Raw genomic sequence first — 25638 nt, 5'->3', positions numbered from 1 at the left:
AAGATGCGGGGGTGAAACTTGTCCAAACAAGAGTCGCTGACACTGCGATGCCTGGCGAGATAACTACGCTGACCGGCAGTACCACAGACGTGCGATAGTGCGGCTGCCCTCACCCCTGCTGTTACTGTTTCAGGCAACAATTTTTATTGCTTATATCGATAAATGAAATTGAGAATGTATCGTACTCGCGCTTTGGGCCAGGTATAAAAAGACGCCCGCTGGGCGAAAAAAGTCAGTCTCGTTCTCATCTGGACAAGAGTAGCTCCCGTCCTTCCACAAAGCAAAATGTTCGCCAAGGTACTGTAAAGGATTGCTCTTTATTCCGTACTTCCATCAGAGACAACTAAACAGGAGGCTGACTCTTTCTGTGTCGTATTTTGTCCGCAGGTCCTTCTGTGCTGCCTCGCCGCTATTGCTGCCTCGGCTACCGTCGAACAATACGTGAGTTGCAGTTTTTTCTGTTCGTTCCATTACAAAAGATTTCACAGCGGCTATGCGTGTTAGAGAAATTGTACATTTCAGGAGCCTCCGTACACCTCAAGAATAGCGAAAATTGGTTGAAGATGCCTAATGCCAAGTTAATGTTTGTTTTGGTGTTATGAGTTTTTTACTTTGGAATTTAAAGGTGGGGTACAGCGTCATACGCAAGACGATTGCATTTTGGCTTCCAGTGTAGCAAAGAACGTGCATCATAGTTCTTTGGGAAAAAAAATATCTACGAGCAAACTTGTGAAAAAGCCAAAGCAAAAGATTACGTGAATGAACACCAACAAAACTTTTAGGCCTTAAAAAGAGTAATCTACATCCCTAGAAGCATAAACAATCTGTGCACCGTTTGTTCCTTGCAGCCGCCGCAGCCCTACAGCTTCAGCTACGACAACACCGATGAATTCGGCACCCGGCTGACCCGTGAGGAGACCGGAGACGAGAACAACTACAAGGTCGGCTCCTACAGCTACGTCGACGCCACCGGCATCACCCGTACCGTCAGATACACTGCTGATGCCACTGGCTTCCACGCCACCGTTGAGACGAACGAGCCCGGCACCAAGACCTCCAGCCCCGCCGACGCACTCTACTCCTCTAGCGCCGTCGAGGTCGCCCCCGCGCCAACCCCAGTCGTGGCCAAGCCAGTGACTGTTGTAGCCGCCAGGCCCGTCGCTGTTGCTCCCGTGAAGGCAGTTCCAGTCGCTGTCGCTCCCGTGAAGGCCGTTCCGGTCGCTGCCGTGAGGCCCTATCCCGTGGCTGCCGTGCACGCCGGCCCAGTGCCAGTGGTGCACACCGTCCACGCGTCGCCTTACTCTACCGTGGGAGTCCATCCCGTCTACGGCCACCGCGTGATCCCCGTTCCCGTGGCTGCTCACCCCTACGCCTACACCTACGGCAAGGCCTAAGTGGGAAATCGCACGCGGACACGCAATTAGTTACGCTTGAATTGAGACCGGGATCTTGCAGAACATCACATCGAACCTCCAGTGCCGGAAGAATTTGGAGCTGTACCTGACCTCCGGAGCAAACAACTCTAAAACGTCGTAATTTTTTTATGATGCTGTTAAGGAATGAAGAACTCTATGCTTTGTTTTTGTTGAAATACAGGTTTTAAATAAACAGAATCTCATTAAGCGGAGCAAATGGTGTCGATGCTTCTAATTTTTTTGTATATCAGACATTGCCAATAATGGCAGTCGTCGTTGGCGTTCTTAGTTGGTTATGATGAGAACGACGCCGCACATTCTTTCCCAGTGAAATTTTATTACCCCAGGTGTGGCTGGCATTGACGTCCGTGGCATCAAATAACGACTATCGATAATTAGTTTTCTTTAGCAAGCGAGACGCAACATTTAGCGACTTCAATGTCTGCTCTCGCCGCGACGTTCAGCCATTTAGCACTGCCCTGAAGACGAAATGAACAAGAGAAGCGGTTCATACCAAACATGCCCACGGCATGGAGAACTTGTAGTTGATTTTAAATTGATTCTTTGTTTCGGCTTCTGCTCTTTGTTTTTTATTGACTCCTTGTTTTTTTTGCCAGTATCTTGTAAACTAACAGTGTGCATATATTATGAGAAACTAAGAATTATCAGCTACATAATGCCTTGATTTGCTGCAAAAATGAATGGTATAGAGGAAATAGTAAAGCCTAATTTAAAGCATTCCATGGCTATGATTAACGGTATTATCAATATTTAGTACGCCGGTCGGCATGTCTGAAGCCACGAGGTTGGACGACTAAGCCTGGTCTTGATGGCATTATCTCTTGGTATCATTGTGGAGAAAACCGCGGAGACCCCTCCCGATGCTGTCTTTAATCGAACATAGTTCTCATGATGATAGCCCACGGGAGAGAAGCATATCTGCTTATTTTACAACATCCTCCCCCGAGCAGCAATGAATTAGTACAGTCCATGTCGAGAAAATTGTTTTGTCCAAGGAGAGCCGATTTAGAGTCCGGACGAGGCAACATAGTATAGCAAATGGCGGCTTCCACCTCCCTTGATGGTAACAATGTCTTGGTTTTGGTGGGTCCAAACTGGTTGCAGGTGTTTCTGTCTGTTTCCGCAACGCATCATTTGTTTGTTGCAGCCGGATGCACGTGGGCCGTATTCTAGTTGCGGCTCTTCTCAAACTTCACGGTTCGGTTTATAGAGTTCGGTACTGTTCCAGCGAAGTATTTGGAATCGAAGTGTACAGTACGCTGTCTTGTTAGAAAGTGGAGATGCTTTCTTCGTTTTTTTAACATTTACTGGCACTGGTGATTACTTTTTAACTGTGGCGAATTATGAGTACAGCCATCTTTCAGGTCATCTGTCCTTGAACGGTTCCTTTTAGCAGTGCCGTCTTTCTTTCGCACGTAGTGCTGTCTCAGTGCCTTACTTTTGGACAATGGAGGACTAAGTACGTCATATTGTAACGAACATTTCCTTTTATTTTCGCCAGGATAATCAGTGTCAGATATCACAGTATGTATACTATTGCACTCTCCATTATTGCTTTCACCTTTACAAGACTTCTCGTGAGGCACCTTTGACGTCAAACCATCGCTGTCAAAGTCTTCGGTGGTTTTCTTAGTTTGCACAAGTCCTGTCCTGGTAGAAATCATCTCCCTTCGCTCCAAGAATGTAGTGGTAGTGGTCCCTTCCTCGCATTCAGTTTTGTCGGGAGAATTCACAAGACCGATGGTGTTCAAGGGCTTATATCTTGAGAATACAGTTTCCTTGTATGTCGGCCTTCATGTTTTTCCGCTCCATGAGTGTGATTTGCATTTGAGGTCTTGTTATTTTCCAAATACCTGGTCTGGTTCGCGCGGCGTTCCTTATGTTTTGCACGAATGGATTCTTTGGTGGATTCAATTAGGTTTTTTCGAGCTTTGTTTTAACCATCTTAACTTCAAGCTTGGCTTTTGTCCCACAATCTAGGTCGTCAAAGTTGAGTGCATCTTCAAGCTCGGCTTCCAGATGATCAATGTCTACAGTTTTTTCCACTTCTCGGTTAATCTTGCGTAGTATATCATGATGTTCTGTCAACTTATTAGCAAGATCAGTCAACTCACGTATTGGTGGTCGTGTTATTGGGAGGAGGTCTTCAAATTTGTCGATGATTGTCGGGATGTTTAGTCGGACGATGCGCCGCCTTTAGAGAAGGGCCTGCATGGTCCGGTCCAGCGTCACGTCGATTGTAATAGCTAGCGACCGGGGTCAGCATGAAGCCGTCGCTGTCGTCTCTGAACTGGTCTTGTCACCGCTCACGGGCATCTCGTGCTGTGTCGGGCAGATACTTCTTACGGCTGGGTTCGTTCATTCTTCTTCTTCTTCTTGGGCTGCCCCGCTCTTCCCCCAATCGGCTTCTTCCTTGTGAGGCTTCATCACCGATCTCCAGAGGTGAGAAGGCGGTCGAACAGAAGTGCTTTCGCTCACCCTTGGAGGTCCCTTCTCCCGGGCTTCTCGGCACCAAAATATGTAGGGAAAGGGACGAGCCGCGGAGACCCCTCCCGATGCGCTCTAATCGAACACACTTCTGATGATGATAGCACGCACGAGACAAGCTTACCTACTCATTTCACAACAATCATGTCACGCTTCCCCCAGGCCAAGTTTTACCACCCCGCAAAACCGGTTCCAGGTATCGAAAAAAAATTGATAAAGAAATGTCCTAGGGCCGTTATTCATACCTATAAAATGAAGTGCCGGACTGACTGACTGACTGACTGACTGACTGACTGACTGACTGACTGACTGACTGACTGACTGACTGACGGATTCATTGAAGCCCAGCCAAAACTATAGTACCCATAGAATTGAAACTTCGTAAGAATATTTCTCTCATGTTGTAGGGGCTTTTTCGGAAATTACGTCTCTAACAGGAGAAAATCGGGAAATTGTGAATTCCAAATTTCGTAATTATCTAACGCACCATTTAAGATATCGAAGGGCTTTACAGTGATATGTTGAGCCTGTAAAAATCTCTGAAAGTTTGTTTTACGGTTTTCCCCTAATCAACCCTAACGGCGCGAATTTGAAATTCGGAGCTTATTGGGTCTCTCTATAGATCACCCAATATATACTTTACTGTTTGGTACTGCCGATTGGGTTCTGCTGATAACTGTTACTCATACAAATGTACAAGTCTAATTTTAAGGATAATGTTCTGGAGGTCCACTCGACGGGAAAAAAATATTTTGTGAAATTGCACTTCTGACAGGTTGAAAAAGCCTAACACGGGATATTAAGGCCCAACCAAACTTCTATTTGAAAAGGCTTTAAATTACAGGAGCACATCCCTATTATGCTGTAGGAGCTCAATATTGCTTAATTTTTTTAGAACTTACACACCTGATAAAGATAAAAGTGGTAAAATATATTTTTAGAAGTTCATATTTTTATCGCAGGTGCGACGACTTGGAACACGTTTTTGTTTATATATATAACTCATGCGTATATCTAAAAATCCTTCAAAAGATTTTTCTATAACAAGCACTTGTAGGGGCATTCAGAATTTTGGGTAACGTACTTGTTTTAACAGATTTCCACAAAGCTACTCAACCTGTTAACATACTCACTTCGTTTTTGTTTGCAAATGCTGCCTATACAATTCTCCAAAAACTAAAAAGCGTATAAATAGGCGAGCAGGATTTTTTAAAATTACACCTATGAGGAACTGGAATAAATTTATTTTTCCGCTTTCGAATAGTCGCAATCTGCATGGACTTTCTGCAGTTACACGCCTCCTGTAGGATCCCATGTTATTTACTACCAAACTATGTCCTACTATCTCCTACTGAGACACACTTTCAATGGATAAGCAGTCATTCGAGCACGCTATCTTTCTAGAATTTGTTACGGGATAGTTCCAACAACTCACGAGTTCCAGTCGTTCCCCATAATCACACGCTTCCAGTAGGAGCTCATGTATTGATAGCAGGCGAGAGTTCTCAATCATGTACAACTAATCAGCGAACGAACTAATTATGACAAGTAAGAAATAAATCAGCACACCTAAAAATTCTCCAGGAAGTAGGAGAATTAGCGACTAATGCGTAGCATTCTTATGCCGCCTGTTTTGAGTGTGAGTTTTTTTCCTATCAATTTTTTTTTCTAATTCCTGTCCGACCAATTATCTCCAGTTACGCTGTTATAACGATTACAGGTGAAACGTTTGCGAAATCTTCATTACTGTGGAAATGCAGGGCGCTACACGGTTCGCCATTTTCCGTAATTATTTCAAATTTTTCTTATTTTTTTAGATTTTCAAAATTTCGTTCGACCGATTATCTTCATTTACGCTATTATAACGATTACAGGCGGAACTTTCGAGAAATATGCATTATTGTCGAAATGCAGGGCGTTACACGGCTCGCCATTTTCAGACCCCACCGATCTGCTTCGCCGTGTTCTTGCGGATGCCTGCCAGCATACGTGGGTAAAGAAGACCCGCCCAAAGCTCGATCTCCGGCTCCTGCAGCTCTGCGCCAACGTAAGCAAGCTGAAGTAATTGCCACCCGGGACCCTTCGCTGGTACCTGCCGACCTGCAGTATCAGCGCCTCACCGCTGCTACTAGACGGCACGAGAAAGGACTGTCGAAGCAGCGCTGGATTGACTGGTGCGCTTCTCTTGGTCCGTCATCTTCTACGGCGTCTGTCTGGCGCACCTTTCGCGCCATGGAATCCGGCAGTCGCCCTTCGGAAGCCAAAGCCAGTGCTTGCCTTGCATCAAACAAGGATCCGGCACCATTCGCCAACGACGTTGCCTGGGCTTTGTTTCCTGCATTTGACGCTGTGCCAGGGGCAATGCCGGTTCCGTTCCCCCTTCCGAGCAGTGTGGGCTTACCGCCAACTCATGATGCCATTTCTGGAAATCAGTTACCGTTCACAATGGCTGAATTCTTGGCGGCGATCGATCTAGCTAAACTGCGGACTGCTCCGGGTTCCGATGGCATTACTTATGAGGAATACAAAAATATTGACGACCCAGCTCTCCCGATGCTTCTGGACTCCGTAAATCAGGTGTGGCTATCTGGTCCACTCCCTGAATCCTGGCTTCGGGCGGATGTTGTTCCGATCCCAAAGCCCGGGAAACCACCACACGAACTTCGCTACTTGCGGCCAGTCGCTTTGACAGCTACGCTGTGCTAGCTGTTAGAGATGATGCTTGCCACACGTCTTCAGTGGTGGCTTGATACTTTTCAATGGTATCATCCGGCGCAAATCGGATTCAGGCTTCATCTTGGTACCGAAGATGGTGCGTACGAGTCACTCCGTGCACTCCCAAGCCTGATAGCAGAACATACTGCCATTAAGGATGGCCTGCAGGCACTTGCATCGACTTTGACTACTGGGGACAAGCTGGAACTTTACACGGACTCAACGGCAGCAATTCGGGATTTGCATCGCGTTGCGCGTTGTACAAGCCTGGCCGCACGCATTCACGAGATTATGGACACTTATTCATGCCCTGTCCGCGCTTCGAGGATTCGCCGAGACATGCTCCTGCCCACACAGTGGCGGATCGCGACTGTCACAGGGACCTCCCACGGCCTCGACCACTTCTTTCTGTATCACGATAGAAGAACTGCTGGTGGAAAAAGAAACCCTCCGTCGCGCCACGCGTGCTTTACTTCCACCGCGGGGAACTGATCTCCCCAAAGGGCTTGCTCGTTGGGAGGAGTTCGGGCTGCGGAGGCTTCGGGTTGAGGTGGCGCTATCCCTAGCAGTTGTCTGGCCTGCCCGCTATCACGCAGTGGCCTGCCCGCTATCACGCGCCGTTTGTGGACACTTGCCCCTTCTGTGTGTTTTCTGCGTCAGACGCTGACGTTGAACATTTGCTGTGGACTTGGCCAGGCCTTACAGACGCCCGAACGCAACACCTCCGAGGCACAGGACTCCCTACTGGCAGAACGCCAGATCTAAAGCGCTGGATATTGGGGCCCAGCACCGGTCTCTTGAATTTTTGCGCATTACGGGTGCAAAGTTGTACATATGAAAATATTTTCTTATGCCGTAGGGCAATCTTTCGCAAACAAACTGTAAATATTTCATACTTTTCTTATTTTTTAAGTTTTTCGAAATTTCATTAAACCAATTCTTTTCGTTTTCGTTATTACAACGATTACATGCGGAACTTTCGCGAAATCTGCATTATTGTAGCAATGTAGGGCGTTACACAGTTGCCCATTTGCCGTAAATATTTGATAGCTTTCTTATTTCTTTAGTTTTTCAAAATTTCGTTCGATCAATTATTCTTCTTTACGCTATTAAAACGGTTGCAGGTGGAACTTTCACGAAATCTGCACTATTGTGGAAATGCAGGGGGTTACACATTTCTCAATTTTCCGTAACTTTTTTAAATTTTTTATTTTTTAGTTCTTCAAAATTTCTTGAGATCAGTAATCTTCATTTACGCCATTATAGCGATTACAGGTCGAACTTCCGCGATATTTGCATATTTGTGGAAACGCAGGGCGTTACACTGTCCTGGCTTTGGGAGTACTCGGGAAAGAATGCCATGCATCAATACACATTAGTATTATTAGTAGAGACCGGATTTTAGGCAAATGCATATTTTGTTCGTGGCGTTGCTATGGCCCCATTTTGATATAGCAGCACGAATTAAAGATTAAGAAGCGCTGTTACAGTGTTTATGTAGTGCCTATAATAGCCTATTTTGGCGTTCGGGGCTAACTATCTATAAATGCTTGCAAATGTTTTTTTTTTCGAAATAAGCGCCTATATGAACACTTATTAGTTTCAAGTTTCACTTTCGAGTGCAGTTTGAGATCGTTATTCATGTTAATGGTCAGCATGAACTATTCACAACTCTATGGGGCTCATGCTAGTCCTCTAGTTGAACCAACTCCCTAAAAAGAACTGGTAGCAGCAGTTGAAAGGGAAGCTCATTCTCAATGACAAGAGGCACCATTTTGTATGCGAAAATCTGGAGATGGTGGTAGTTCACTATTGTTTCTACAATTTTCACAGAGATTCTTCATCTAATTTTCGCCTGCTCTCCAAACAAATTTCTTTAAATGTGCGCAATCACATTCTCGTTTCTAAAAGCATACTCAAATCTAAATCAATTTTTAACGCTTCGGATGAGAGCGGAACCCGCCTTCCTTAGCAGATCAGTCGTATACTAAAGAACCAATGACGGATCCCCACTCAGCAGCCGGATTTCCTCGCGGCTTATAATTTACACTTATGGCAGGATCTAAAACATGCTTTTCTATGAAAAATCCGTTCGGCTGCTAAGTACCTTTTGAAAAATACTCTTCGAATGCGTGGAAATGCATTTGGTAAAGGTGGGACGTCCTCTCTGAACAATGCGGATAATATCATCGCATATGCGCAAATTGCTAGAGAGTTACTTAGCAATGTAAACTTCTTGATAAATCGACGTGTCTCTCGTGTTTATTATTTAGGTCTGTTTTTGTTGTGTCACAATAAGGTACCCCTGTTTTTAATCAGTATTTCCAGCTTTCAAATATATTTTTCATGCCTGCTTCACTATATGCGGCGTCCTAGCAAGTGACACTAGCAATTGAGCGTGAAAGTGAGCAGTGCGCTTATTGAATTAAGCCAGTGAATTAAGCTAGTAGTTTTGTGGGACGGCTATGCTAAACTGGTGGGGCATTTGTGCTAACATAAACAATAACATTTTTGGTTTTCTTGTCGTAGATACAGGTCGCGCAAATCTTCGTTTTAAATCATTATAATCTATGTAAAGATTTATTGCGACTTTATTTACGATTTTGGTGGCTTCAAACGTGGTTTTGCCTGCCTATTTTTGTCGCGTAAAACACGCTTTTTAATGCTTAAAAATCTGGCCTCTAGTCATAAGTAAACGGCCCAATCTTGCATTGCCGGTCACTAGTTACTGCTAGCATAATATTTCATGACTTATTAATATATTGCCCCTAAAAAATGCCTTCCCAGCAATGAATTTGTGTTTAGAGGTATAACCAACCTTGGGAAGTTTCGTGTAAGCGTGGTCTTCGTAAGCGAGCTTTTTCACATGGTGTGTTGCACAGTAAAGAAGGTTCATCTACCAAGGGAGTATGTTTAAAGAAAACGGCTCCAACTCTGTCTCGTGGAAAGTATCGCGAGACAAATTATATGAAAATTAGCCGCTACGACGATTGTGCCATCACGCCGAGTTTCATTTACCTGTAAAAATTATTGCGCAGTAAATTTGCACTTCCTGTCTGCTGTCAATACATCTGCATCTCAAAAGGGGGTATGGTTACAGAAAACGGCTGTAACTGTTGTTTTACAGGAACTGTTTGGAAACCAATTACATGACAACTAGCCACTAAGACGACTATAACGTAAGACGACTATGCTCACCACAGCTCCGCTGGTCATCCTTCTCCCCATAGTGGAAGGGCAATGAATAATTATTCGCTTGGCCTGAGTTCAATTCCTAGACATTGCGTCAAATTCCGCTTACTCCCAGCTAGATCATTGTTGTGCTTTTATGGAAGGGCACTGAATTATTATTTGCTTGGCCTGAGTTCAATTACTAAACGTTACTAAAAGTCCACTTACTTCCAACTAGATCATTGTTATCTTTTAATAAAAACGTACATCCTATAGCAGGGTTAAATTTTCTAAAATATCGAAGAAATGGATACACCGTATATGCGTAACAGATTAGTGCTATCACAGCTTGAAATGCAATTTGTATCCCCGAATGCACAACGCTTGTCTGTGGCCTGAAAACATGCCCACGCCCAGCACTCAAGAATCACATACGTATTCGTTGGGGTATGAAATTTCAATGCGTAGCATTCTTTGCCGAGTACCCCCACAGACAGGATCACTTAACGCCCTGCCTTTCCACAAAAATGCAGAGATCGCGGGAGTTCAACCTGTAATCGCTATAATAGCGTAAATGAAGATAAGCGGTCGCAGGAAATTTTGAAAAACTAAAAACTGAGAAATATAAAATGATTGCGGAAAATGGCGAACCGTGTAGCGCCCTGCGTTTGCACAATAATCCAGATTTCGCGAAAGTTTCAAATGTAATAGTTATAATAACGTATATTTCGATAATTGGTAGGACGAAATTTTGTAACACTAAAAATAAAGCAAATATAAAAATACAGAAAATGGCCAAACGTATAACGCATGGCATTTCACGATAATGTCGATTTCGCTAGAGTTTCACCTGTAATAGTTACATTAGCGTGAATGGAGATAATTGCTGGAACGAAATTTTGAATACGTAAAAATAAATATACAAAATATTTACGAAAAATGGCGAACCGTGTAACACCCTGCATTTCCACAATAATGCAGATTTCGCGAAAGTTCCAAATGTAATCAATATAATAACGTGAATGGAGATAATTTTCGGACAAAATTCTAAAAAACTAAAAAAATAGAAGAATATCAAAAATTACGGAAAATTGCAAACGTACAACGCATGGCATTTCCACAATAATGCAGATTCCTCGAAGAAGAAGAAAAAAAGAAAGGAAAGGCCGGGAGGTCGACCAGGTGTAGAGCCTGGTTTGCTACCCTGCACTGGGGGAATTGGGTTCAGGGAATAAAAAGGGGGGGAGAAGAGGAAGAGATAGGAGTGGGAAAGCGCGCACTCTAGTCCCATTTCGGGCACTATAGTCTTTCACGCAAGTTCGTTTCACTCAGGAAACGTAAATTCCATCTGTAGTATGTATAATAGCGTAAATGGAGATAATTGGTCGGACAGAATTTTGAAACCCAAAAAATTTGACTGCAAAAAACTCACACTTAAGACAAGCGGCATAAGAATACCACGCGTTAGTAGATAATTTTCAGAATTTCCGCAGAATTTTTGCTTAATGTGGATCTACGTCCCACAGGTTCAAATCTCCCAGTCACAGGCCCTTTCTTTCTGAAGATTTCGCTCAGGACACGCCTTACAGGGGTACAGAAATAAGATTGCTCAGCGTTCATATGCGATCATACATAAATACTTTCCAGAACCTCTGTGCGCAAATAAAACTGCAGCAAACAGACTACTGCTTGGGCGTCTCTAAAATACTGGCAGAATCAGAAATTTAATAGTTAAAATGACCACTCCTGCGACAAATGTCACTGTTAGTAAGCATTATAAATAGATGTGTCTGAATCTGCTGTGAAGTGGGGATTTCTAGTTAAGAGGTAATAGCTGACGGACACTGAACCCAGGCGAGGGCTCCTGCATTGATAAGGGAGTCTATTTAAGGTTGAGTGACAGATACGATTACCTGCCAAAATGGTATAAGAAGGTACGTGCACAAAGTACTAATGATTCTGGTAGAGCAGAGTTGCAGGGGTAGAAATTTTCTGCGGAAGGTCTTTACCCGTCAGGGGTCATCGAACGAATGACGACAATGATGGTACGGATGCATCAATACGTCAGGCACCGCTAATACTGTATTAACAAACAAATTGCGGCTCAGCTCAAGAATGCGTAACGAGGTCAATCAAGAGCTTCTCAAGTATTGCATTTTTTCGAGAGGGAAGGCTTGAGTCGTCTTCGACGAAGTCCACGCAAAAAACAACCACTTTTTGCTCAACAGCCCAGACACATTAGTCGACATTCCATTTGCCGATCTCAGGACGGGGTCTGGGGGAAAACATATAAATGAAAAATTGTAATTGAGCCACGGTGAACGGGGAGAAGATACCGCGGAGAAAGTTGTCCAAACAAGAGTCGCTGACACTGCGATGACTGGTGAGATAACTACGCTGACCGGCAGAACCGCAGACGCGCGATAATGTGGCTGCCCTCACCCCTGCTGTTACTGTTTCAAGCATCGATTTTTTATTGCTTATGTCGATAAATGGAAGTGATAATGTATCGTACTCGCGCTTTGGGCCAGGTATAAAAAGACGCCCGCTGGGCGAAAAAAAGTCAGTCTCGTTCTCATCTGGACAAGAGTAGCTCCCGTCCCTCCACGAACCAAAATGTTCGCCAAGGTATTGTAAAGGATTGTTCTTTATTCCGTAGTTCCATCAGAGACAACTAAACAGGAGGCTGACTCTTTCTGTGCCGTAATTTGTCCACAGATCCTTCTGTGCTGCCTCGCCGCTATTGCTGCCTCGGCTACCGTTGAACAATACGTGAGTTGCAGTTTTTTCTGCTCGTCGCATTGCGAAAGATTCCACAGCAGCTATGCGTGTTAGAGAAATGGCGTATTTCGGCCGGTTCTGTAGACCGAAAGAAGGGCGAAACATGGTTGAAGATCGCTAATGCAAAGTTGATGTTTGTATTGGCCTTGTGACCTTTTTTCGGTTAGAATGTCAAGATATAATAAGAGTCAACGCAAGACGATTGCATTTTTGCTTCAAATGTTGTGAAGCAGCTTCTTCATGGTTCTTTGGTAAAAAATTATCTATGAGCAAACTTGTGAAGAAAGCAAAGCAAAACATTACGTGAATGCACACCAACAAAACTTTTAAGCCTTAAAAAAGAGGAATCTACTTCCCTAGAAGCATCGTATATATCTGCACCGTTTGTACCTTGCAGCCGCCGCAGCCCTACAGCTTCAGCTACGACAACACCGATGAATTCGGCACCCGGCTGACCCGTGAGGAGACCGGAGACGAGAACAACTACAAGGTCGGCTCCTACAGCTACGTCGACGCCACCGGTATCACCCGTACCGTCAGATACACTGCTGATGCCACTGGCTTCCACGCCACCGTTGAGACGAACGAGCCCGGCACCAAGACCTCCAGCCCCGCCGACGCTCTCTACTCCTCCAGCGCCGTCGAGGTCGCCCCCGCGCCAACCCCAGTCGTGGCCAAGCCAGTGACTATTGTAGCCGCCAGGCCCGTCGCTGTTGCTCCCGTGAAGGCAGTTCCAGTAGCCGTCACTCCCGTGAAGGCCGTTCCGGTCGCTGCAGTGAAGCCCGTAGCCGTGGCTGCCGTGAGGCCCATTCCCGTGGCGGCCGTGCACGCCGGTCCAGTGCCAGTGGTGCACACCGTCCACACGTCGCCCTACTCTACCGTGGGAGGTTATCCCGTCTACGGCCACCGCGTGATCCCCGTTCCCGTGGCTGCTCACCCCTACGCCTACACCTACGGCAAGGCCTAAGTGGAAAATTGCACGCGGACGCGCAATTAGTCATGCTTGAATTGAGACCGGGATCTTGTGGACCATCATATCGAACCTCCAGTGCCGGAAGAATTTGGAGCTGTACCTGACCTCCGGAGCAAACAACTCTAAAACGTCGTAATTTTTCGATGATGCTGTTAAGGAATGAAGAACTCTATGCGTTGTTTTTGTTGAAATACAGGTTTAAATAAACAGAATCTCATTAAGCGGAGCAAATGGTGTCGACGTCTCTAATTCTTTTCTATATCTGACATTGCCAATGGTGGCAGTTGTAGTTGGCGTAGTTAGGGGGTTGTGATGACAACGACGCGGCAACCCCCTTCCCAGTGAAATTTTGTTGCCGCAGGTGTGGCTGGCCTACACGTCCGTTCCATCAAATAACGACTATCGATAATTAGTTTCCTTTAGCAAGCTAGACGCGAAAATTTACCTACTTTGGTGTCTACTCTTACCACGATGGTCCGCCATTTAGCAAAGAAAAATAACTAGGGAATGGGTAGTCAATGCAGAACATGCCCAAGAGGTACAGAAGGTTACTTTACATTTGCAGTATAAATTTTGTCCTTGTTTCGGCTTTGCTCTCTCTCGTTTTTTGTGTGTCTGACTTTTTTGCCTTTCTTTTCTGCCGAATATTGCGGGATATCATATCAAGTTTTCCGAATTATTTGGTGATTAATAATATACTTGGCTGCGGAAATGCAGGATATGCAGGAAATACAGCCTAATTTAAAGGATTCAAAAGTCATAATAGTCATTCTCATTATGTGTTATTTCTATCAGGATGTCTGAAGCCAGGAGGCCAGTGAACAATAATTCATTCGCTCAATGCGAATTCTGTTACCAAACGTTACTTGAAGTAACGCTTGGTTCAAACTATACCACCATCCTGCTTTTTTTGAAAATCTACGTATTTAAGAGCACCGATTACTTTTCTTAAAGCTCAGAGAGACAAACGTAAGAAAAGGAATAGCAATGCGGGCTAACCAACTGGCATCTTCCACACGCGCCATGCGAGCATGAAATGAGTGCGCTATATGTCGTAGGCGAAGTTCAATTTCCTTGGTGTATGATGGGAACTGAAAGGTGTCTCTTCCTGCAATACAGCTGATGATTTCAGAGACAAAATGATGCGGCGACGGTTGGATTGTTCCTCACCTTCGTCAGTCACCTCTCCACTCCGTTGTTGACACTGATAAAGATAAAGAACTCTGCCCATCCCTGAAATGCCATCTCGTCTCGCGTGGCGAAACTTGGAGGAGAATTAGAGAGTAGATGAGCTAAGTCAGGGGGCAACTAAGCACCACACTCAAGCTTCCTTCCCCGGGTGGAAGGCAACTATCTAAGACGCGAGTCTAAGAAGCAGGAAAGCAAGCTAACGAGCCTGCACCACGTGTCACGTAGATTTCATTCATTGTTGCGCAACTCTAAGCGCAACTATCGAAGAGATGGCGGCGACATGTGGCTGGTTTAACGCCTGTGCACAGGGTATGTGCTGCAGTTTCTAAGATATAGTGTGCCACTTGGGCTGAACAGACATCGGAGTGAACACTTAAATGGCAACGCGTGTACTTGAAAATTAATAAAAGAATATTTTGCAACAATTAGCCAGGGCAGATTATTTCTGCAGCTGATCATTACTTCAACCTTTGTTGCTTTGATGAGTTAAAAACTGTTATGCCCTTATTTGTTCCTGTTGGGCCACTAATTGCTTGTTTTACACTATCTGCGACCCACCCTCAGTAATTGAAAGTGTAAAGCTATTTCAAAATTAGTTTAAATATTGTGCGCTAAAGAACGGAACTGCAGAAAAGTAACCAGCAACCACAGTTCTGCCTGAACCTCGGTCGTACAAATTTGTTTTCATTCGAAATAAGATATTACATATTTGCATATCCATTTAAATAAGTATTGTTTCGCACATAAATAACGCAAACACCATTTCGTAATCTGGGAGAGGTGTTCTTGGTTGAACTCAAAGATACAAATAATTGAAGACTCCTGTCCTTCTAGCAAGCCCCGCTGGTCAGCTTGTTGGCCTATCTTTACAATAAGTCGGGGAAAGGTGGGAGAATAACGACGCCCATAATGTGGTCCGTGCGGTCACAATGCTATGCAATGCGAACGAAACATTTTGCATTCCATCACGTGAAACTGCACGACAGATTTTTTTTAGTTAAATCATATGCCGGGCGTCACTACTTGTCAGATTATCTCCTACACGCACCTAATAATTATACAGATGCTTTGGGGTAAAGCGCACCAAAATTATTAATTTTTGGTGCGCGTCCCCAGCCTGGGTAGATTTCATTCCGCACGTTTGGCAAACTTGCTAGTAAAGAGCACTATATTACTGCGATAACTTTTGGCTGTGCAGAGATTTCCAGATAATATATGTGCAGTAAAGTTCCCGAGAGAACGCCCTCCCCCGACACGCCACCCACCTGCCTTTAAAAGTGAAATGTTGAATTTACTAAGACGCTCAAAAGATCGCGCATCCCTAAAATCGCGCTAGCTTCGACGCCTTCGAAAGCCCAGAAAGCTCCCCCTTCGAAAACGTTCTTCTGCCACGAACACCGTCGATGTCTCAATTTCGAAGAAATTGGCACAACGTGCCCAGTTTGGCAGGCAACAAAAGGAGGAATAGGCAGTAGATGGGAAGACAAAAAATTGACCGCGTATCTGCTCCTTTCGTTGCAAATGTCGACAAAAGACGATAGTCTATCGACTTTTGCCAATTAAATGCCTCCCTTCGCTTTCCCTCTCACATCTCATGTTGTTCCTCTTGCGTCGAGCTCCTCCCAAGGTAAAGACACCAAAGTATTGTTTAAATCATTTTAAATTTACCGCGTTCCCCTGCTCCAGGACGGGTTTCTCGATGGCAACGCTGCCGTACGTCGGAGACGCACGCGAATCGAGGTGCCCTACTTCAACGTTGATAGAACCGCGTTGCCCTACTCCACGTGTGTTCCAAGCAGAACGCGGAACCTATCTAGTGGAACCTCTCGTAACTGTTGCCGGTTAATTTCTTAAAATGGCGCCAGAAGCTATAGTGGCGCGGGTGACAGCAGGCGACGGCGGAGTGAATTTTTTTCTGCAGTTGATGAAGTATTTAATTTCGCAGAAATCAAACATGTATAATTTTTTATAAAGGAACACTGCAAATATGACTTCTGTAATAATTTGTTGTCTTATATTTGCATAATGGCTTGTTCTTCTTCAAAATGTTGGCAAGTATGGACATTACACCGGACTTAGACGAGTAGATTTAGCTGTGACTATATAAGACTATTCGCAGGCCTTGTTTTACTTTGGGCGGGTGGCTGAATCGAGTCACAGACACACAGACAGACAGACAGACAGACAGACAGACAGACCAAAATGTCTGGGTTTAAGTAGCCCAAGAAAGAATATCGTCTTTAAAAGTGCGGGGAGAGGCCGTCTTGGCATCGCTTAAGTTGTGCGGCATCTATACAAACCATGATGGTTGTGAAGCCGACGAGTTCAACCGACGACTGGTTGCTCTCCGAGCACGGAACCGGCGAGGGTCTCGGAGCTCGCGACAACATGGTGGGCGAAGCGATGCAGCTCGTGTTCGACTCTGAAAGTGGCGCATCGTTCCATGCCTTTAACTACGATGAGTGAACAAAATAAAGGCGAATCATGTATTTACGGGTCCATGCGGTACCATATTTTTCCTTTAAGTATTTGACCTCAAAGTTCCCCATATCGTAGTTTTAACTTGATATCTCCACAGTTTTGGTTGGCGGTGCGGCCACTTTTTGAAGTTGTTCCCACCTGATCCGAAAGTTCGCCCCCAACCCCCACCCCCTTATTAGATGCGGACCATCTCATGGTCCGGGCCATGTCCCTCCCTTGTTGTTGTTGCGCCGTCCACACCCCCACTGCGCATTCTCGGCTTGCTGAACGCCCGGTGGTGCCTTACGCGTTAATGGCTCCTGGAGAGACAGTGTTGCCGATGTCTTCGTGGGCAGGCACGAGACGAGCACGCTTCCCCTTTAAGGGCTCCTGGAACGACAGTGTTGCCGGTGTCTTCCTGGGCCGGCACGAGACGAGCACGCTTCACGCGCCTTCGACGTTTCATCGTCGACGTGCGTCGGCGAGTCTCGGCGGGCCGTGATTACAAGCAGCCCACAACCATCCGGGGAACGTGCATCGACCTCATCTTCAGCAACTTTAGGGCTCATTCACTACAACAGCCCTTTACTTTACATTTAAGAGACCATAAGGCGGTCATAATCAAAGTGGAACGCCAACCACAGCTCGACGGCACCTACGTTGAACATGATGATGACAATGCCTAAATAAAGACAAACTCATACCACGTACATCGTCTCTCTCTCTCTCTCTCTCTCTCTCTCTCTCTCTCTCTCTCTCTCTCTCTCTCTTTAATGCCTCTCCACCCTTGTTGTTGCGCCGTCCACACCTCCACTGCGCATGCGCGTCTCTCCTCCATTCTCCTCCTCACAGCCGTATGAACCAGGTGTGCACACGCTCTGCGCGCTACTCCAGTGCGCATGCGCGTCTCTACTCCCTTCTCCTCCTCACCCTACCCACGCGTCTCTACCAACTCTACTCACACTACTTACTTCAACTCTACTTTCACACCAATCAACCCCCACTGCTGCTTCGCATTCTCCTGAGGGTTCCCACCACGGGAGGATGGTGACTTTTTTTTTTAATTTGATATATCTAAAATTTGGGTGGGCGTTTTTTTGGAACTTTACGGTAAACATGCAATGAATGCACGTGTTGCACCGCAAGCGTTACTAACATGAAGGCCTCTCTTGCCTCTTGGAGAAAGCTCCGTCGACTGTGCCTTTTTCACAGGATATATTACCATAAACATCCGCGGCGTTCGCGTTTCAGTGAATGCTCTTCTTATACTTCTACACGTATAGACCCCATCATAAAGTTCGCATTCCATTTCAACACGCAACAACACACAGTAACTCATTTCTTCTGAAGACTTGCGTTGATTGGAATCATCTGCCTGCGTCAATGGTCACTACACAGACACTTATCATTTTTGCGTGGTACTTTCAAACGTTATCTCACCTCTCAGCCGTATCCGCTTAAGTTCTTTTTTTCGTCCTTTATGATGGTGACGTAATGCACACGCACTGAAACCAACTCAGAATTTTTTTTATAGCAATGTATTTGTCAGTTCTTGCTTATATTCCCTGTATACTTGTTATTGTACCGTTACATGAGTGTCTTGACTCATGCCTTCTTGTTATTGGTTTATTTCTTTGTGCTCCTTGTTTACGTGCTTTGTATTCTACTATTATTGTAGCCCCTCCCTACGGTAACACTTCCTGTGGCCCTAAGGGTATAAATAAATAAATAAATAAATAAATAAATAAATAAATAAATAAATAAATAAATAAATAAATAAATAATGAATGAATGAATGAATGAATGAATGAATGAATGAATGAATGAATGAATGAAGCTTTATTGACACAAGGATGGCGACTCGGCCTATGTGGGGGCGGGTGGGGAGTGTGGTGTCAATTCGGGAAAACTTTACATTCTCAGATGAACGCTAGTAGCGAGAGCGAAGTCCAACAAGGAGGCAAACACCTACGTGGCTGTGGCTGCGGGTGGGTAGAGCCAGTCCGCCAAACACGTAATGCTGCTGTGTTTGCAAGAGGTGCGCTCGGCGTGCAGTCCTGGACACGTTCAGAGGAGATGTTCAATGCTCGGTGTGGCTCCTAAAGAGCACGTCACGCATGTGGGTGGTGTCACGGCTGGCGGAGGTGAATTGCTTGCGGTAGTGCCCGGGAGAACGGGTGGCCTCCCTTTCTTTGGTATGTAAGAGCGCCACTTGAAAAGGATGTCCTCTGTAAGCGCCGCCCTAGCACGAGCCTTGTGGATCAGAACCTGAAGGCCACGTGGCAGTCCTGTAGGTAACAGGTAGTCATTGGAAGGGATGTGGCTGCGGAGTCGAGCTCTAGCCCATCTCTGTTAGGTGGCACGGGCTTCAAAGGGGTCCAAGTTGGGGTCTTGATGAGGCAAAACTGGGTGGGAGCGGGTGGAAAGAACATCGCTCGCCAGGGCGCGCGCGGCCTCCTTGGAGGAGTTAACGCAGTGCCCTGGCACCCAGTCTACCCGGATTTGTAGTCCTGTTGTACAATGTAGCCTTCGGGCAAGCATCTTGATGGACGCACAGATAGAATTCTGATAAGGCACCCGGCGCAACGCGCGGAACGCCTCCTGGCTGGCTGTGAAGATAGTTGCATGAGGCTGGTTGGTAGGCCAGTGAGAAATTTGAAGTTGTCGGACAGCCAGTAATATCGCTTCGAGTTGGAGGTGGGTAGACGATGGCGCTGTTGGATATTCTTGTTGACAGGCGGCTTGAAATGTCGAGTGAATAGCCGCTAATCCAGCAGTATTCGTGGTTGGGTCCCAAGTGGCGTCGGTATAAACAGCGCCGTGTGGAAACCGCTCGGTCATTTCAGCTGTGCGTTTGTGTTTGTTGGAGTAGCGAAGCGTAGGACCGGTGATTAGGAGTGGCTTTGGCCGTGTGCGGTGTGCACACGGCACACGGCCAATAAATAAATAAATAAATAAATAAATAAATAAATAATCACCCACCCCCGACAGCATACGCCTGTCTATGTCCTTTGTAAAACGAAGGCCTCTCCCGATATGGGTGGTTTTCCCAGAATACTCAACCAGGATTTCTGTTCTGGTGAGGGTGGGCTGTTTTTGTTTGATAAAGCCGCCTCAAAATGCTGGCACCCATCTAGTTAAGCCTCACCTGAAACGAATGTTATTATTTACACCTCACCAAGCAGTATTCCAGACATTGGTGACGTGTAAAATGCCACTACACTTGTAATTGCTTGAGAATGGAGAAGGGGTCAGGCTGAGCGGGCAGCCCCCACCATCTCCTTCTTCATCTATTCATATCTCCCACTTGAAACATGAGGGAGTGCGGACACGTTTTGACGCGTACTTCAAATGCCGCTTCCGAGAAATCTTTGGTTCCTCGAAAGACCCACGCCAACCACTTATGTAAACATACATTTATGACTAATATTTGATTAAAATAATATTGACACTTTAGTCGACGTGCAGAAAAAACTATTAAAATGATAAGCAGAAATTCCTAACGTGCATCAGGAATCCAAACCGATAGTTGATGGAGAGACGAAATAAGGAAATTCGCGGAAAGAATGGGCTCGTATCGCGCATTACAGGAGTGGTTGGAGGAATGTGGGAGAGGTCTGCGTCCTGCCGTGGGTGAAATAGACTGTTGGTGATTGTGATGATGATGATGATGATGATGCATGGATCGATTTATGAATTGGTGTATACAGGCAGACGAGAAAGGTAACGTCATAAGAGCTCAGAATTGTAAATTTACACTTAGTTTGAGCGACCGCACGCCTGGATTTATGAGAAACGTAAACGCGTGATTTATACGGGCTTTTTATTTTGTTTTAAGGGAAACCAGATGCATTCTTGGCAGACTTCGGCATACCGATAGATATACAGGCACGAATACTGAAGCAAGATATTTTGTGCGGTAAACACTATTAGCTAGGTTAGGTATGACAGCTACTGCAATATTCTGGATCGCTACTTGACGATGGATGACGGCGCTGCATGCAATGTTTGGTAATGGTAAACCCTGGAAATGTCTATAACGAAAAAATTTCCCCGGGTCTCCTTGCTTCACTGCAAACGTTGTTGGAAGGCGACACTCTTCTGCCTCCCCTTCTGCCCCCTCTGGCACATAACACAGCCTCTTCTGTCCCCCTCCCAAACCTCAGGCTCTTCCCCTACCCTCTACTTCTCGCGTGAAGATGCATTGGTTGCTGCTATGGGGATAGACGCCTCGTAGTCCATTGCAGAAGCTTCAGCTTCTCTCTCGAACCTCCATGTTTCCCCTTCCCGCCGCCTCCGCGGCTCCATTCTCGATTTTCTTTATGGTGGACGATGTTGCGTCCCTTGGAGCAAGGTTAATTTCTGTTTTGGCTCTCTTCGCCAGCGCCGCTTGTCGCGGGCGACCATGTTTTAGAGCTGCTGGTGATGATGTAGATGGTTGAGTGTCCATCACCGTAAACACCACCCCGATGAGATTCAAAGAAAAGTAAAAGCCAGTTCGCGCATTTTATGCACAGTCACAATGTCGTGCCTACAGTGGCGCCGCTTTCTCCATATCCGCTTCGACGGCCGGGTTTCAGCGTTGCTACGATGCACTTTCATCATTAAGATCATTTTTACCATCGGCGCGTTTTGTTTTGTTTCTCTCTTCGTTACTACGGCTGAGAGGCCCAATCTCCTTTGGTAGCGCTATCAACGGACACCGGCTTCGCTAGTCCCCTAATTGCCACTTCTGTATTTATAACGCTGAAGCTACTCTTGTAGGCCACAGTGCATATCTTTAACGCAAGTTGTTATGTCGAAGGCCGCAACCATTTCACTATGTTCACGTTCAGTCAGCTAGAATATCCGCGCTGTGATGGCCCAAGTGCTCCGTGCTGGCCTCGCGTTTCGGAGGACTCTGATTCGAATCCAACCGACAGGAATTGTGCGCAATTTTCTTCTCAGTTCAGCTGTTTCGTATACAGGAGCTTTTCTGAGAAATGTGCCGTCATTCTCACCATTCACTGACCTGGTTTTAATTCTTTGAGCACATGCCATTTTAAGTTGCCTTGGTCAGCCATTTCTGTGCCTTGGAGGCTTGTCTTTCGACGTACATAGTTAACTAATGCCTTCGCAATAAACCCAACCCAATGTGTATAACTAAATTAATGAGCTCTCTCTCATTGCTATTCATAGTCTCGGGTATCAATTTATATATTGCCTCAAATGCGCTTGATGTTTTCGTTGCGTTGAACATGGCAGCGTCTTGATCATTTGGAATGGTTTTGTCTATAAATATATTGTCTTCAAGCATTCTGTCATGTGCTATTTGGGCAGGTTGGTAATTACAGGGATGGAAGGACATACATACATGCATACAGACAGACAGACAGACAGACAGACAGACAGACAGACAGACAGACAGACAGACAGACAGACAGACAGACAGACAGACCTAACTACCCTCTGTGAAAAAACCCCGACCACTCAGGTTTTTACATCTCAGTGTATCTCGTGGACCCTCCATGATGAGAAATTCCTTCAGCCCGACTTAAGAGTGCCCGTCGAGGTCGCACGCCCGTTAATGGGTATAAATAAGATCAGTCGAGTGCCGGAAATAGCCACGCTTCTATCGCGGGCAAAAATCAGCAAAAGGCAGGCGTGAGAACTGTCCAAACAGGTGTCAGTGACTTTCACTCAAGCCAGCTTGTGCCTGCGGTAGGACATAACACACGACACACGCGCGCTACTGACGGGAACCCTCCCCCGTGGTGTGATAAACACGGCGCTTTCGACTCGCCGCCAAAGTTTGTTTTTCCTCCACGAATACCAAGTTCTTCTAGGCATGCTTGAGGCATCTGGACGACGCATATTTCGCCTGGTATAAAAACGCCTTTGCTCACGAGCAGAAAATCACTCTTTAGCTCATCTCGCCAAGAGGAACATCACCATGTTTGCTAAGGTACGGTGACGCGCTGGAGACTTTTATTACCGCAACCACTGATGATGTCGTGATGGTTGATGTCTCGACATTTATTTTAAGGTCCTTCTCTGCTGCCTCGCTGCTATCGCTGCCTCGGCCCCAGTTGAGGAATATGTAAGTCCAACTGGTTGTCTCTAATACGTGCCGTAGTGCTCCGAGGTAAAGTCCTGCGTTATTTTTTTGTTGTTACGAGGATGGGTAAGCTTTCTTTGGAAGTATGTGCTCTTACGGATGCTGACTTTAAGTATATTTCGTATAGCGCAGGTTTCTGTAAGCCGTTTCATCCTGAATGGGGAAAGGACACTCACGAAAGTGTTTCAAATAATTCGAACAATTCGAAAGTGTTTCGAACAAAGTACCTAACATTCAAACATGTTGTGTACAGTAATGTAGGGAGACTTAAAATTTATTTTGTTATATTAGTTTGGTTTTTGTTTATCTATGGCGGAATAAATTACCATTTGCCTAGAAGTCGTATTTTTTTTGCTCGTGTTTCGAGGGTTAGCCGGTAGTTTTCAAGACAGGCCGAACGATCTATTCAGAAGCCTAGTTTTCAACCTGTTTTTGTCTAGTTAATTTTTTTATTCCATGCTGGTGCTAGTGGTTAATTAGTAATTAGCAAGAACTTAAATTGTAGAAGTAACACATTTTGTTGAAACTGGACATTGGTAGTTGAAATAGGGGGGAAAAGATGGCAAGGAGTTAAATCCCTGACGCTTACAGAACGGTCACTGTATTTGGCTGTATCACTTCTTGTCTCCCACTGACGATAATATTGCCTGTTTTTCCTTTAACACTTGTGACATGAGCCCACCATGACGAGACGAACGGCCATCAAGTTGCTCAGAAACAGGAATATAATATCACAAATTCAGAACTGAATTACGCGTGTTTTTCTACTCGCTTTAAATAAATTTCTTAGTTTTCCTTCGAGACTTGTTAATGTGGGTGAGAAGCTTTGACTGAAAATTTACGCCGGGAATAAAAGTTGCGGTATTAACGAGCACGACATTTCTTGTAAGTCCTTTCAGAGGAAAAGTTTTGAAAATGTTTGCGTCCTTTCAATACATTCAGTTATTCTTCAAATCCCTTTTTCTAGTTGAGACGTTGAGAACTTTAGATGTAATCATTACTAAACCTACGTATACTTTCTGACTATTGTGCGACAGTTTTATTAAGAATTCTAAGATAAATTTGGTGGTTCTATGTTGCGGACTCCATCGACTCGTCCTAGTTGAGCACGATTGAGCTTTCCAGTCCAGCTGAATCTATATATTGCAAAGCTTTAGCTAGCAAAATGACGCTTGCCTTGAGGGGGTTTCCATGCCGAAGATTACTAAGTATACTTTTTACTCACTCTAAACTGGAAGCAACAAGTCGACATAGCGCACCAAACACAAAAATGAAACATTAAAATACACAAAAAGGTCTGAAATATAAATCTCAAAGCATGTAATGACACAAGGTGAAAGTTAGGCCTTAGGTGACCTTAGCATTACAGAAAAAATGTTAAAAAGTGGCACGCGTAAAGGAAAGATCGGTAAAAAAAAAAAAAAACAACGACATGCTAAACGACCGGCTCGTAAAAAACAGCCGCAGCTGCTCACTGCACAATTTCCGTCTATTCTTCGCAGCCTCCCCAGCCGTACAGCTTCAGCTTCGACAACACCGACGAATTCGGCACCCGGTTGACCCGCGAGGAGACAAGCGACGCCAACAACTTCAAGGTCGGCTCCTACAGCTACGTCGACGCTACCGGCGTCACCCGTACTGTCAGATACACCGCCGACGCCGACGGCTTCCACGCCACCGTCGAGACCAACGAGCCCGGAACCAAGACCTCCGGCGCCGCCGATGCCCTGTACAGCTCTAGCGCCGTGGAGGTCGCCCCCGTGCCCACCCCGGTCGTCGCCAAGCCCGTGGCCGTGGTAGCCCCAGTGAAGTCCGTGCCCGTCACTGCCGTTAGGCCTGTGCCCGTCGCCGCTTCCTACCCCACTCACGCCGTCCAGGCTGTCCCCATTGCGACCGTAGCCGCCCGACCTGTCGCCTTCGCTCACCGCGTGGTCCCAGTCCCCGTCGGGGCCTACCCTTTCGGAAAAGCCAAGAGCGCCTGAGAAGTGTAACCTCGTAGGCCTTCAAGACGAAGTGACAGAAACCAACCAAGAACTCATTATAAACACCTCAGTTGTCAAATAGCTTGTAGGTCACAACAGGATTTCTTCCTTGCGTCTGACCTCTAAAAAGAATCAGTAGTTGCTGGTGCATCCTGTTGAACAGTTTGGAGGAATTTTATCTGATGTTACTGTTGGAGAAAGGAATATAAATAAATATATCATTTTAAATAATCGTACCGCCTTTTGTACTGATTGTTCCTTTTTACAAACCTTTTGCTTGCGTACATTTTTTTTATTTCATATTTAATGTACACAGCCAACCGCTAGCCGATGCTTTAAAGGGAA

General features: G+C 45.5%; 2 protein-coding genes across 2 annotated transcripts; both read left to right on the top strand.

The window, feature by feature from the left end:
- The first annotated feature begins 246 nt into the window (after window positions 1–246).
- Window positions 247–1620, top strand: LOC144167656 (uncharacterized). The gene is made up of 3 exons (XM_077696846.1): window positions 247–297; window positions 388–441; window positions 849–1620. The coding sequence occupies exons 1-3, from the start codon at window positions 286–288 to the stop codon at window positions 1392–1394; spliced, it is 612 nt and encodes a 203-aa protein (XP_077552972.1). The 5' UTR covers window positions 247–285; the 3' UTR covers window positions 1395–1620.
- A 10773-nt stretch (window positions 1621–12393) lies between these two features.
- Window positions 12394–25293, top strand: LOC144168525 (uncharacterized). Its single transcript, XM_077697490.1, has 5 exons — window positions 12394–12437; window positions 12528–12581; window positions 12988–13546; window positions 23232–23293; window positions 24814–25293. The coding sequence occupies exons 1-5, from the start codon at window positions 12426–12428 to the stop codon at window positions 25291–25293; spliced, it is 1167 nt and encodes a 388-aa protein (XP_077553616.1). The 5' UTR covers window positions 12394–12425.
- The last annotated feature ends 345 nt before the right edge of the window (window positions 25294–25638 follow it).

Source organism: Haemaphysalis longicornis, unplaced genomic scaffold (genome assembly GCF_048455015.1).
Source record: "Haemaphysalis longicornis isolate Haplotype H1 unplaced genomic scaffold, Haemaphysalis longicornis Haplotype H1 scaffold_2, whole genome shotgun sequence".
NCBI classification, from domain to species: domain Eukaryota; kingdom Metazoa; phylum Arthropoda; class Arachnida; order Ixodida; family Ixodidae; genus Haemaphysalis; species Haemaphysalis longicornis.
Note: the sequence above shows the minus strand (reverse complement) of the source record. Positions and strands in the feature narration are given on the sequence as shown.

Bases quoted from the DNA above. Each gene is read 5' to 3' on its own strand.
- LOC144167656 (XM_077696846.1), top strand. The intron at 442-848 runs GTGAGTTGCAGT...TGTTCCTTGCAG, and splicing joins CGGCTACCGTCGAACAATAC to CCGCCGCAGCCCTACAGCTT.
- LOC144168525 (XM_077697490.1), top strand. The intron at 12,582-12,987 runs GTGAGTTGCAGT...TGTACCTTGCAG, and splicing joins CGGCTACCGTTGAACAATAC to CCGCCGCAGCCCTACAGCTT. The intron at 23,294-24,813 runs GTAAGTCCAACT...TATTCTTCGCAG, and splicing joins CGGCCCCAGTTGAGGAATAT to CCTCCCCAGCCGTACAGCTT.